This window comes from Saccostrea cucullata, unplaced genomic scaffold, assembly GCF_032062105.1.
Source record: "Saccostrea cucullata isolate Sc308-1 unplaced genomic scaffold, CSIRO_AGI_Scuc_v1 ctg1250, whole genome shotgun sequence".
NCBI lineage: Eukaryota > Metazoa > Mollusca > Bivalvia > Ostreida > Ostreidae > Saccostrea > Saccostrea cuccullata.
In genome coordinates this window covers 273,973-289,497 of record NW_026928546.1, presented here as the reverse complement: position 1 = coordinate 289,497, position 15,525 = coordinate 273,973, and the positions used below count along the sequence as shown (strand labels likewise).

General features: G+C 32.9%; 2 protein-coding genes across 2 annotated transcripts in view; one reads left to right on the top strand and one right to left on the bottom strand.

Annotated features, from left to right (window-relative positions):
* LOC134277888 (uncharacterized) overlaps nucleotides 1-3,501 on the top strand; it is a 30,761-nt gene extending 27,260 nt beyond the window's left edge. Inside the window, exon 6 of the mRNA XM_062760180.1 lies at nucleotides 2,566-3,501. Within this exon, the coding sequence (XP_062616164.1) occupies nucleotides 2,566-3,233 (668 nt within the window). The 3' untranslated portion in view covers nucleotides 3,234-3,501. The remainder of the gene's footprint in view (nucleotides 1-2,565) is intronic.
* Nucleotides 3,502-6,851: 3,350 nt separating this feature from the next.
* On the bottom strand, nucleotides 6,852-10,541 carry LOC134277899 (uncharacterized). Its single transcript, XM_062760194.1, has 3 exons — nucleotides 10,411-10,541; nucleotides 7,870-8,003; nucleotides 6,852-7,245 (listed from the first exon to the last, which is right to left on the bottom strand). Exons 1-3 carry the CDS (start codon nucleotides 10,503-10,505, stop codon nucleotides 6,869-6,871), a joined length of 606 nt encoding a protein of 201 aa, XP_062616178.1. The 5' UTR covers nucleotides 10,506-10,541; the 3' UTR covers nucleotides 6,852-6,868.
* Nucleotides 10,542-15,525: the final 4,984 nt, after the last annotated feature.

Below are 15,525 nucleotides of genomic sequence, written 5' to 3'. Positions count from 1 at the left end.
AAAAAAACAACCCAAAATATATTTATAAAACTTCAAATGCTGATATATATACTGCTAACAGTTATCAATTGCATCAACCTTTTTTGACCCTGACTTTTCATTTGACCTTGATACTGACGTAAGCTTTACAACTGCATCATCATTTTGACCTTAGCCTTTCCTTTGACCTTGACCTCTTCTTTCTTAAATAAGCGTTCGGCTCAGTTTCAAAAAAATCATCCAAGATATCTTTATCAAACCTAATATGCTGATAAGTATTTGTAAAATTATTCAACTTCATCAAAAAACTTTTCACATTGCACTTTCCTGTGACCCTGACCTCCCTTCTCTTTACTTTGTATTTTGCTTAGTTCTAACGAAACAATTGAAGATATTTTTACTAAATCTATAATCAATTATTTTAGATTTAAGTTTCAATTTTAAAGAAACTGTTCTAGATATTCTTATCAAATTTTATATACCAAAACAAATTTTCATGTTGTATTAGTAAAATACATTTAGTGGGTAATTCATGTCCTATGGACATATTTCTAGTTTTTCAAATCTTAACCTCCGAGGGTAGGATCAGGCCACAGAAAAGGGTTCAAAGCTTTATATAGGAAAAAAGATTTTTTTTCACTCATCAAAATTCTTCTTTTCAAAAACAACAAAAGCATGATCAATATGAAAACTTTCTCAAGAAGTGTAGATTCAAGTTTGTACAAATCATGACCATATGGGTTAGAAATGGGTGATTTGTTTACCTGCCCTTATTTGGCATCCACATGGAAATGCAAATTTTGAAAATATTTTACACATCCACGTGACAAAACCAATCATCTTCCAGTTCTGGAGAACCAAGTGGGCGATTAAACATGTTAATTAATAAAATTAAATTGACCCTCATCTGACCCCCCCCCCCCCTGGTGAAAAAAAAATTCCGAAACCTTGATGCACATCTACATGACACCGCCAACTATCTCCAGGAAGAAATTAGGCTTCTATGTGAAATGTAAGAAGAGTTCAGGGAACCAAGGGCTTTTTGCATAAAAAAAACATCATTTTTCGACCCCCATTTGACTCCAAGTGTGAAAATGAAAATTCTGAAACCTTACTGCACTTCTACATGACACCACTAACCATCTTCCAAAAAGATTATTAGGCTACTGTGTAAAATGTAAGAGGAGTTCAGGGAACCAGGGCCAATGAATTTGAATTAAAAACATTATTTTTCGACCCCAATTTAACCCCCAGAGTAAAAATGACAATTTCAAAATCTTAATGCAAATCTACCGTGTACATGACACCATCAACTATCTCCTAAAAGATGATTAGGCTTCTGTGTAAAATGTAAAAGGGGTTTGAGGAAGAAGAGTGTGGCAGACGGACGGACGGAAAGAAGGAAAAACAATATACCCGAAGTTTCTTTAGAGTCTAAAGAAGAACAGATATAAAAGTTTAAAGGATACATCGTATAATGTTTAAGGTCAGACTAGACGATCCTCAAAATATGTTTTGTATATCTTCGTAATATAAATAAAATATATTTAAAATTTTAATAACATTCTGGTTTCTAAACCAGTTTCTAAATGTTTTTAAAAATTCCAAACACTTAAACATTTGAAATTGGAAAATTATTTTTCTTCCCCAAAGGATTATATAAGAAAAACTACCCCTGGTATCTTGCAGAAATGCATGGTAAGGTACCTCCATTTTTTGTGAGTAAACATGTTTAAGTAGCAATACTTCAATGACAAACTATTAGAAAAACTTATTTATTATTAAGGAACTTCTCGTCTGTCCTTAAGTTCACATTATATTGATATGGTAATAAATTCTATAAAAAAAAAAAAAAAAAAAAAAAAAATCAATTCAAACTTTTTGTGACATTTATATTCTATCGATTTTCTCATGGTAAACTTTAAAAAGTTACGCATTTTCGAACAGTACGTAGAATTTTGGATAATTATAAGACATTCTTATTAGAGAACTGTATGTTAGCCTATTGTGGAAATCTACACAAAGTTAATGCAATAATTTTCCCTACTAAACTCTGTTATAATAAAAATACTAGAATTACATGCTTTTTGGGTAGCATGTTAAATAGTATTCCCTCGAAAACAATTGCTAACTGAAGGTAATCTGAGTTCTGCAAATATTTTCTAGGGGGTAACAATTTCACATGTTACCCTAATTAAACGTATTTTTTTTAATATTGAATGAATTTAAAATGTATCTTAAAGAAAACGTTACAGTGACCCGTACGCACAGACACCCTGAGCAGTTAACAACTTTTATACTATTACTGCATTTTGGTCAACCTATGCTATGTAATTTTACTCTGAAGAGGCGGTATACAAATGCTTTAAATTAATCAAATTTGACTTTTAAACGTGAAAGTATAGCATTGAAATATTTTTATATATTTTTTATGCATAAAGAGGGTTTAAATTTTCAGAAACATTTCCCATGGACACATCAACATTTCTTTGAATAATATACTTCTCTATTTAAATATATCCTTTTCACGCAGATAATACAAAGGGCTCACTATTACATCTACTAAAAAATGCCGTTTTTTTGTAGACAAATCCATGAAATACATCGAGGACAACCCTATTTATGTATATTTTGGTCGTACAAGAGAACACGTTAACTATAAACCATATCCTTTGAGATATGACATTCCATTCTACAGCAAACAGGAAGAAGATGACATTGCTTTATTAGAAGTTGATTGGACAGAATTACCAAAGCCATTTATTTTGGATATATCTCGCAAGCAACCAGAAAATGTAACCATTATTGGTCACCCAGCCTACCATGGCAATGAACAGATAATTGACAGAAAATGTCCTTTAATTTCGGAATGTGAAGCCTTTCAAACGTACTGTAAAGCACTTTTGTGGTGGAAGAGTAATTATCCTGAATTGGAGACAGAAAAAATTAAAAAAGCTTATGATTTCGACAAGAGGCTAAAGGTAAGGGTACTCTTCCACTGCTCAGAATCTACAACTCATGGTGCTTCTGGAGGCCCTGGGATCATTGATTTAGATAAAGGCTTGCCAAAAGTGTATGTAATGCTCCAAGAAGGAATCCCAGGCTTTGTGCATGATGCATCTATGAAAGAAATATTGAGGACTTGCCCTAAGGAATGCCTTGTTGAGAGTGGGATCAGCATGTCAAGAATCTATGAACTTTTAAGCAGTATACCTCAACTTAAAGAATTGCGAGATAACATTTTTCATACTTGATAATGATTGTGGTTTTCTTTAATCACTGTAGACCTCTGGATTTTTAATGGTAATAGTTGTCAGAATCAGAAAGCTAATAGATAAGCAAATTGATTAATTTGTCAGCATAAAATTTAAAATCAGACAGATGTGATACTTGACACAACGAAGTAATATCTTTACTATGGCTTAGGGACAAAATTGCGTTCAATGGTCCTATTAAAAAAATTGTATAACTGCTTATTAAAATAAATATGTAGGAGACACTTTAAGGAAGTTGTAATTTTTTTAAAAAGTGACCCCAAAACCATTAGGTTTCTGACAGATTCTTGTACAGGAAACAAGTAAAAAGTTTGTTGTATATGATGTTAAATGAAATTTAATAACCTTAAGATGTTTATATACAGTAAAACACACTTATAACGATAATACAGCTTTATTATTAACTTAATCTGTTATATCTGTTAAGTTCACAATATATGTTTTAAAGCCACGGAGAATGAAAATCTCTTTGCTGTAAGATGCATGTTTGCTGTAATCTCTACTACAGCTGCACAGTAGTAAAATTTCCAAACCGTTTTCCGATTTTCCTGTTTATATCCTGGGTTTTCTTTTCTCTGCTTGCCCTTCCCAACATTCAAAGACGACTCTTTGTCTCAGTGAAAAATTTTATTTTCTTGCAACTTTATCGAAGATTTCTGTATGAACAAAAAAATTCATAGTTTATTTATTTGCAGATTTTTTTTTCTTTTCTGAGGTCTTTTATCCCATTTTAAAAAAAAATCAAAATTACATTTTTCATGTTTTGTTTTCGTACAAACATTTTAAAAGGCAACAGAATTATCAATACTGTTAAACTCTTGTTCTTCAATTTAAACTTAGTATTTTAAGAAAAAATGTTATAAGACTATTCTAAACACTTCATTCTAAGTTGAGAAATAAAGTTTATTAAAGATATGTATAAACATAGACAGAGAAAAAATATTGATTTAAGTATAATGCTGACTTTATAATCCACTGCCAATCATTAAAAGATATAGTTGTTTTTCTTTATAAATAACCAACTTTAAAAATCAACATGCCCCGTGGGGATCCGGGTTAGAATAGGTCCTCAGTACCCCCTTACTTGTCGTAAAGGGCGACTAAATGGGGCGGTGCTACGGACCATATAAACCTAGGCCCCGTGTCACAGCAGGTGTGGCACGATAAAGATCCCTCCCTGCTCAAAGGCCCTGAGTGCCGAGCATAGGCCTAAATTTGTAGCCCTTCACCGGCAATGGTGACGTCTCCATATCAGTGGAATATTCTGGAGAGGGACGTTAAACAGTATACAATCAATCTATCAATCAATAAAAACCAACATCAAAGTCAGTTTCAAATGTAATCTTACATTCTCGCCCAACCTGCCTCCTCATTTACTTTTGTGTGATTCTCGACAACGACAGCAGGTACAGATCATCAAAAACCAAGTAATTTTTACAATGTATATGTCAATTTATTATTTCTCTTATACTTAGATGAGGAAAACAGTTTCTTACATTCATATGAGTTTCTTCCATTCATATGGTCGCCTACATGTACATGGCGCAGTGGTTAGAGCGTCTGCTCTAGAGTCACGGAGTAGGGAGTTAAATCCTTACGTCACGGGTTCGAATCCGACTGTGGGACGTAGAGACCGGTCCTTCGAAAGAGACCGTTTAAACCGAGGTCCCGTGTCGCAGTAGGTGCTGGCACGAAAAAAGATCCCTCACTGCTCAATGATCCTGAGTGCCGAGTATATATAGCACAATATTTGCAGCTCTCCACCGGAAAATGGTGGCGTCTCCATATGAGTGAAAAATTCTCAAGAGGGACGTTAAACAATATACAATCAATCTTTGTTACTCTGATCTATCAATCCATTCATATGTCGACTCGATATATCCCAGTGAGCATGAAATAAACAATACCACATAGTTTGGTACATCTGTCTCATATGTGGATATTTTACCAGAAAAAGGCATTAATTGTAATATAACAACCAAGCTTGAAGATAAATTTGATGACTTAACTTCTATCGTCAGCTTCCTTTACATATGAAACAATATACCTTTTAATCTGCATATGGATTCGATACGCAAGAGCATACTCAACATACGTACACTTTCAAAAAAGAATATAAACAGTCTATTAAAATGTTATCTTTCCGCAAGTTCTTTGGTCGATACAAAGACCTTGTCAGCTAATATATAATCTTTCAATAAGTTAAATTCTGACTGATATTTTCATACTTGTACTACCGTAAAGCGGGTGTAAAATTTGGCGTTTTGCTTGCTCAAAGGTATGCAAATAATTTTGGCGGACACGGAGTTCCATGCCAGGACAAAGCAAAAGAGAAGAAATTCGTCTTTTAGATAAGGTTCAGTATGTTTGATATACGTTTGAATAACAATTTAAACAAATATTGCTTATAAAACGGCAGATCAAAGTTATTTAAGTGATTTTTCTTGTACTCATTAGTGATAATAAAGAGTACAAAAAAAAAAATGGCGATCAAAATTTCAGCGGCTGACTATAAAACCGCTAAAATTAGCCAAAGTTAGCACCCCGCTAAAAATACCCGCTATACGGTCTTTGTCAACGAAATTTTCATTTATTTCTCGATCAAGGAAAAGGACAAGGAAAATAGGGCGTTGTGATCGGTCGGCAGGAGATATTTACTCCTCAATGGCACCTGATCTTAATTCTGATGTTTTAGAGGTATGTGTTTGCTCTGTTCCTGATATCTATCATTTGAATGGACTTTTGAGATTGAAAACTATTCGTTACCACCATATAATTCGTTTATACATGCAAACAGTAGTTCTTGGTTTACTTGCGATAAAATTGTAGTTGACATCCAACATATTATTTGAAAAATTGAAAATGATTCTTTGAATAGATAGACAATGTTAAATGATACAGATAACGTTATTTTCTTGAAATGCCAAAGTCAAAGCTAATGGATTTGTTTTAAAAAAAAATTGATACGACAAGCAACTTTCTAAATATAAAATCTAATAATTGCTGATTAAAAAAAAATTATGAAAATCAATTAAAATTATCGAAATTAAGCACATAACCCGAAAAGTCACTTTTGAGAAATGATTTTTTATCTATGCTATTCCACATGCTTCTTACGTTTCCGTACAGAACAACGGTCGAAAAGGAAAGTTCATCACAGAGCCGTATTGAAAACAATCTAATCCATGTCTAAAATTAGAATTATATGGTCACAATTGAAACCAAATTACAATCCCCAAGTTTTCTACCTCTGTCATTATATGGATGACTTATTTTACAATAAACGAATCTTTGTTTCTATGAGTCTAATAAATTGAATGAAATATTACCAATTTTGCACAATTTCATGTTGAGGGTATGTGTAAAAGAAGATAAAATTTCGTCTTTGAGGTACTGTATTATGATTTTTTTTTACTAATATATTTTCTCTTGAACATATATTGAAGAGATTCTCATATTAATGGGTTAAGAAATCAATACTCCATTATTTTTCGGGAAATTAGATTTGATGAGCTTTAATATAACTAACAATGATTGTACTTCAAAATAGTATTTTAACAATAAATAATTCTGTCTGAATTTGTTGCTTATTTGTTCTTTATTATAGAATGTCATCAGCCCTCTATTTCATTGTCAATAAGTCCTGCTTTATCGTTGGTCGGAGTATGTGCCTCATCTTTCCGTTCATCACTGTCTCCTGCTGTTGACCGGTCCTCGGGGTCTGACCCACCTGTCTGTGTCTCCACGTGCGATCTGATATCGATGTCACTGGGAGCGGCAGAGGCTGATGGACTACTGACGGATTCTGTCGTCGGAGTAGATGACCCCGGAGTGGACTCGACATTCCCCGGGGGACTAATGATATCACTGTATCTAGGAGGACCGTTTGGGTCAGATACTTTGAGGGTCCGGTGTCCGTCTTGTACTGTCTGAGAATAGCTAGGAGGAGGATTTATATCATATCTTGTATCTGGCAGTCGTACCACTGACACTGCAAAAAGAACATACATCTTTTATGTAACATAGGTTTAGACAAACAATGCAGATATGTAATATTGAATGTACCTCGCAATTGCTACTATTCAATTGCGGGGGAGTGGAGGAGGCTCTTAACTTTGCAAGATATCAGGTCGATACTATGGTTCACATTAGTGACTATCAAAGATTCAAACAATCATTATGCAGAAAGTACAATACATTACATTAAAACATCTACGTAAGACGAAAATACTTCCCCTGACCTTCCAATAGGATTCCCGCATTTCTACAATTTTTATCAGTTAAGAATATTTGCTAAAATTTATATGTCAAATTAATATATATCGGTGAACTGCCAATCAAAGGAACCACAGAGTCCGACATATCTGTTTCATATTTGGATTGTATACTTGTTATTCCCTTCCAACTTATTTGTTAACCAGGAGGATACTCTGATATACATTTAAGTATTAAGCTTGATGCGGAGAGAAATCAAGAATCGAACTCCAAGCATCATTTTACAACTCATTACCTAGGGACATCTGGTAAGGTATATATATACAAAACAATTAAGGAACGAGTGAAAGAAAAAAATGTCGTGTTCCCTATACTATCAATATCGGAGAAGATTTCATACCTGCATTTCCCGAATTGTTCTCTGTCTCTGGTGTTTTTCTCTTACATTTGATGTAACAAAAGAAACACAGAAGAACTAGAACTATGGATCCGAAAAAGAGACCAACAAAAATCCACATCAGACGAGAATTACTTCTGAAAATAAACAAAATACTCTAATTAAACAAGAATCCACATCACACGAGAATTACTTCTGAAAAAAAAAACAAAGCAAAAAATAAAAATGAAATAATATTTTCTGAGAGAAGGCAAAGTAGTCAAATGAAACAAAAATCCAAATCAGATGAGAATTACTTCTGAAAAAATAAACAAAGCAAATAAATCAAATGAAAGAAAAATCCACATTACCCGAAAAGTACTTCTGAAAAAATAAAACAAAGCAAAGTAGTTAAAAGAAACAAAAATCCACATCATACAAGAATTACCTAAAAAACAACGCAGTGTACTAAATTTAAACTAAGATCCTTAGTTAATGAGTTGTTTTTAAAGACAATACATAGAGGTCAAACTAAGCAATAATAAAAAATAGATGGTTTTTTTCTTCTGTGACATGTAACCATAAAAAATGGATATAATTTTTAGCTGAGACTGTGTCTATGCCCCTTTAAATACTGGTTTCACCTTTTATTTATAGTGCTCATAATAAGTTTTATACAAATGTATTGTTCTGTTAATTACCCTGAGCAGGCCAAAAGAAAAAGCAAGATAGAGTGAGACAAAAAAGTTTCAAATAAATTAGCTGCTCCTCTCTGTTACGTAATGGTATTTTAAAGAGACAAACTAATACGCGACTACAACTAATAAAGAGACAAACTAATACGCGACTACAATTAATAAAGAGACAAACTAATACGCGACTACAATTAATAAAGAGACAAACTAATACGCAACTACAATTAATAAAGAGACAAACTAATACGCGACTACAATTAATAAAGAGACAAACTAATACGCGACTACAATTAATAAAGAGACAAACTAATACGCGACTACAATTAATAAAGAGACAAACTAATACGCGACTACAATTAATAAAGAGACAAACTAATACGCAACTACAATTAATAAAGAGACAAACTAATACGCGACTACAATTAATAAAGAGACAAACTAATACGTGACTACAATTAATAAAGAGACAAACTAATACGCGACTACAATTAATAAAGAGACAAACTAATACGCAACTACAATTAATAAAGAGACAAACTAATACGCGACTACAATTAATAAAGAGACAAACTAATATGCGACTACAGGGAGGGAATATGGAGATTACGGACAGTTATCAAGCTCAAAGTCCATACAAACAAATCAAATCATGAGCAGAGCTAATAAAGATATCTAAATATGTATGTAAAATATCAATTTGACTAATGATATATTGCATTGCTGACAAGGTCAATCTTTCCAAAATAGAAAATGTAAAAAAAAAATTGACTTTAAACAAATCTGTAGATATCATTGTATCATCAGCTTATGTGTCAATAACCTGCCTCGTTTTAGGTATTATTTGTTCACAGAACAAGCTTTTATGTATCGACGTGGAGATAAATTCCAGATACAACTGTTGAAAGTGTAAGGAAAATTGTCCATAGAAAAATTAAAGCATCATGTTTGTCCTACGTTTTGGTGTTAATTAAATGTCATGCCTTTTTCTACCAAAATACATATTTTAAAAAATGGGCCAGGCTCTATGGTATCTTTTGCAGTATTGAGTTTAAGTTAATTAACCTTGTCAGCAAATTCAATTTATCATTGAGTCAAAAGCTGACTGACGTATTTCACTCTACATGTAATTAGTCCATTATACTTAATTGTCGACGTTTTTTTCGCTATTTCCCGATCATGACAAGGAACAAACGATGGATGTGACTGGTTTGCATTGGATGCTCAATCCTCCATGGCACCTGATCCAACCTCTGATGTTTTGGAGGTACGTATTTGCTCTGCTCCTATTTTGAATTGTTTGATAAACTTTTGATTGTGAATACTGTTCCTTATCTCCATATATTTCTTGGAAGGTAATCATTCTGCTCTATTTTGTAATTTGAACAAATAAAAGATTGGATAGCATATTATGAAAGGTAACCATCCTGCCCTGCTTTGTTATGAATGCGAATCATTGATTGGTTAATATCTCATGAAAGGGTACTATTTTGTCCTGCATTGTAATATATGTGAATCTTTGATTGGATAAATGCCAATGGAAGAGTGGTTATCATCCTACCCTGATATATCGGAAAGGGGATTCATTCTAACCTCTATAGGAAATCCAGGTTATTATTCTAATACGTATTGTATCGTGTACTTACTAAAGTAAGGTTATACTAACTCCTTCTGTAGGAGTAATGTATGACGTCATGTTAAGGGTTAACTCTGTGTTGTGTATTTAAGTTATGTTAACTCCGTCTGTAATAGGAATATATGACGTCAGGGTTAGGGTTAACCCTACCTTGTGTAATTACTTGATATATTAACTCCTTCTGTTAGAGGAATATATGACGTCAGGTTAAGGATTAACTCTGTGTTGTGTACTTACTGGCTATTTTGACTCCGCCTGTAGGAGGAATAGGTGACCGTTCTGCCTCTGTTGTATGTAACAAAAACTCTGCTCTCTACTTCTGGAAGGTACATTCCTACCAAAATAATTAAACAATACTTTCACGAAATACATATTTGACGATAACAAAGGGTTGCACATTGATGATATTTAAATTTCTTAACTTTTGTAATTTATTGTCTTTTTTTTCAACGAAAACCTATGTTTCTGCTTCGGACAAGAACCATTTTGACAAAACTTTTCTTGATAGCTTATATTACACTCATTTTGTCAAAGAAGAAAATCATACTACAGGTATATTTTCGCCCCATCCCCCTACAACAGGTGGGTGAATTAAAAGAACACAGTATAATTTCTTAAATAAAACAGTGAATGGGCGAATTTAAAACGGAGCGGAATTGTTTGCTAGACTAAAAGGGCGAAAATAAGACGCAGCGAAAATAATCCTGTATAAACTTTTTTATGAAATCAACAAAAAACAAAACGAAACATAAAAATTTCAACGTTCAGTTGTACAGAACGTGCACTAAATAAGCGACTGCAAGTAATTTATCAGAGTAAATGCTTTTATGATGAAAATGTAAGAATATTCAAATCTATTTTTTCGAAATTTATACTTCCTGTGTTTACAAGAGAAATACACCCTAATTTAGTATGTAAATCGGAGTATTTATTAAAGTATATTTGTATTTTATGTACCATTGGCCAGTTAGTTTGATATTAAGACGCGGAATTATGAGAAAGTTCTAAAATAAATAGAGATGAAATGAAGAAATGCATTAATTTTATTAATAAAGGATTCATTGAAATCGTGAAATTAAGTGATTGATTATTAGTGTGTAGTGTCTAGTTTAATCTACATGTAGATTTCAAGTTAACATTGATACACAAGGTTTGTAATACAAGCCTAAGATTTACACTGAAGTGTTAACAACAGTGATGACTTCCGGTTACTTCCGCTCTTAACAGGCGGAAGTTCTTAAGTACAAATTCATTGATAACACGTTATAGTAATTGTATTTCTACGCTTATCTCTATCTTATGTATTACATACGCTTACAAAAAATTCTTTCGCCTTTTCTTTTCTATACTAAATAAAAAGTTTTATATTTTATATTTAGTATCTATATCATTTTCAGTATATTGTTAACATGAAAAGGATAAATATAAGAAAAGTGATTGATCTTACTAAAACATAAAAATATACAGAGATGTGAACATATAAACACAAACCTCAAACATTAAGATAATTAAATATGTGAATATATACGAAGCCCTGGTAGTTCTAAAGGGGATAAAATGCATAAACAATAGTTTAGATTAATATCACAAAAAAGAATTGTACCACTCAAAACATGAATTTAATCTAATATTTAAATGTATTTATAATTTAATGGACTTTCATGTGAGTAAGATAATCTATGTTTTCATTACAACAAAAATTGAAATGTTCCAGTTTTACAGGATCAATTTCGTGTACTAAGTTAGAATTTGTATATTTTCATTCTTACAGGATTGCTGATATAACGTGACTTATTTGAGTCGTAAATAAATCTTTTTAAAGGAAGAATTTTTTATATTATGTATCAAGAAATGTTGATACGAACATAAAAACTCCTTAAAAAGATATCTAGTGTTGATCTTCAAAAAATGATAATTTGTTTAATTTTGACCTGATGGGTTAACAGCAATATTTTTTATCAAAATACTAAAAACTTTATAAAAGCAAGACTATCAACAGTATCGTTTAAAAGTATCATCATGAGTTCTGTAGTCGATACAATGAGTCTGTCAGAAAACATAATTCATCATTAAATCAAATGGTGACTGACATTTTTATACTGATTGTAAGTTCAGTGTTCATACACTGAGTTGTCTACAAATATTTTCGTTATTTTCTGATCATGACAAGAGCGGGTGTGACAGGTCTGCATGGCTCACTCCTACAAGGCACCTAATCCCACGTCTGATGTTTTGGAGGTCCGTGCTATGTCTGCTTTTATTTTTATTGTTTCATTGGCTTTTGAGCTCAATTACAATTCGTTATTTCCACATATTTGATATATATATATTACATGTCAAACTATAATCGGTTTCTTTGACCGAGTTTGAGGGTAATACAGGAAAATTTGAATAAGTGTCAGTGTTGTGTTAAACTATTTATTTTTAAAACAATAAAAAGTTCTTAGATTAAAAACTTACCATATATAATGCTTAATATTAAACTCCATGCTCCATGGAAAAGGGACTCCATCACGTCGTGCATATATGAATATTGATAATGTTACTATAACAATTAGTCATGGTGAATTAAAGCGACCCGGATGTATGGACGGACGTTATTAGCTCAAGTCGCTGAACCATCATCCATATATTTATCATGAGTAATTTACAAACTAATAAAGACATTTACAGCACTGCACCATCTCTATCATATGTCCTCGGTCAGACACTTAATGACCCAGTGTCGTCACAGTCAAACATCCGCAATGTTACACCAAGATGACGTCACTGTAGTGCTCGGTACATAGCGTTCTCATAGATTGATTCATTGTGCGATCAATCGATCGATTGATTGATTGTAGGACTACATACTCCTTAATGTCAGATTCAAATCTTCATTTACACTCCTAGGGAGATTTAAAAAAAAAATGACTTTGTTCGATACCTAGGACCACGAGGCACTGGTTTTTTTTTGTTTTTTTTTTTGTTTTTTTTTTGGGGGGGGGGTTACCGGGGCAAAGTCTACCGTGAAACGAAGCCTCGGTTTTTTAAAGGCTCATCTGTCAAACACGTGCCTTTCAATTCTAATGACGAAGGAACAGTCACTACTTATGTTTACGTCTTAGAATTCACCCCGCATGGTGAACAAGATTCTCGTTCAAAAACACGAATACGAGGCAAAACTTACATATGTTAAAAGGGATATAACATTTCTATATCTAAAAAATTTAATCATTTTCCTTTAACGTAAAACTTTGATAATAAACCTTCTACTAGATGACAATATCAAAATCAGATTTTAAAAAAAAAATTATAGGTATCGGGTAGCGAATTTTGTAATGTACTCATGTTAAGGTAATGATAATGATATAAAAATCATAAGTTCGATCGTCTGTTCATTGTTGTTCAATTATTTGTTCTGATGTAATTTTTAAAATCAGTAATGGAGATAATTTTATACGCCACTATTCTACTAAAAATATGGTCCATTGTAAATTCAAAGTAAGTTAACCATTTATATTTTAACCTGTACAATTATACAGAAGAAAGAAGAATATGATTTTTAAAATACTTAAAATCCAAATATTAGGACAAGCATGGATTTATACACGTGCTTTGAATATTTCATTTAGTCAGAAACCAAACAAGAATCCCTTCATACATACTTCTAGGCATATTATTGAAGAAAAAAAATAATCCCAGAATGTTTTTATTTGACTATTAACCCTGTTGGAATATCTTCATAAAGTCTACTAAAGTGTTGTTTTTTTGCCTTCTTTGATTTATTTGACAAATATCTTGTGATAAATTCTTCTTATTAGCGGGATTTAAGATTGGCATTCATCAGAGTTACTTCCCTTACCCTAACCCCAAAAGATAAAAAAGCACCATGTGTTTGTGATAAGAACATTCTGTGAATCTCAACAAGCAGAAGAGAGTATTAGAAAATTTTATTTTCAAAAACCTCAAAGAAATTGTTTTTCATAAAACTAAAAATTACGAGCATTGTCCGATCTGAAAAAAATCTTTTCAGCAATACAAATTTCTTAAGTGGGCAAAAAACATTAACCGACCCAGAATTTAGATCAGTATCTGTAATGAAATATATTTAGATAAAGAAAAGTACTCAAGGTCAACCTTTTTTGAAACAAGTCAAATTTGAAACAGAAAAAGATGGGCCTCCAAAACATCTGCCATAGAGGCGCCATGGAGGAATGCGTATTGAATCAACTGAGATATAAACCCTTTATGCAGGTTATGAAGGTATATTTTTGCATGAATACGGAAAGTTGATGATTTAAAAGTCATCAAACATAAAGCATTGTTTTAAGCTTACTATATATGTATGTATCAAGTAAAATTTTCAATGTGAAAACAGATGTGGAGACTTTGAAGTATCTTTGATTTCAAGTACACGGGGGGATATTTCGGATTGGCAATATCTATGTGGTTTCTGAAGACCAGGTCTTCCAACAATATATTGGAATTCCCTTGGGTACCGACTGCGCTCCGTTATTAGCAGACCTATTTTTGTATTCATTTGAAGCAGAAATTGTGCAAATCTTTGTGTCCTTCAACTCGACTGTAGATATATCGACGACGTATTGTCAATTAACAATAGCAATTTCCATTTCTACGTCGATAAAATATATCCTGGAGAGCTTGAGATAAAAGATACCACAAAGACTGGCACGTCTGTTTCATATTTGGATATTTTACTTGATTGATTGATTGATTGTATATTGTTTAACGTCCCTCTCGAGAATTTTTCACTCATATGGAGACGCCACCATTTGCCAGTGGAGAGCTGCAAATTTTGTCCTATACTCGGCACTCAGGGCCATTGAGCAGGGAGGGATCTTTTTCGTGCCAGCACCTACTGCGACACGGGGCCTCGGTTTATACGGTCTCATCCAAAGGACCGGTCTCCTCGTCCCGCAGTGGGATTCGAACCCGCGACGTAAGGATTGACTCTTTACTTCGCGACTCTAGAGCAGACTCTCTAACCACTGCGCCACGCGGGCGACGATATTTTACTTGAAAAAAACGTTATTGGTTATCTAACAACCAAACTATATGATAAACGTGATGACTAACTTTTCTATCGTCAACTTCCGTTACTTATGCGGCAATATACCTTCATCACCTGCATACAGGAGTTTATATATATCAGTTGATTCGATGCACAAGAGCATGTTCTACATATGAACAGTTTTTAAAACGAGATAAATTATTGACAAGCAAGTTGATGAAACACGAATATCAGCAGTCTCGTTCATGGCATCATTTCGTAAGTTGCATGGTCGACACAATGACCTTGTCAGCAAATACAATTTATCATTGAGTCAACTGCTGACTGACGTTTTTCAT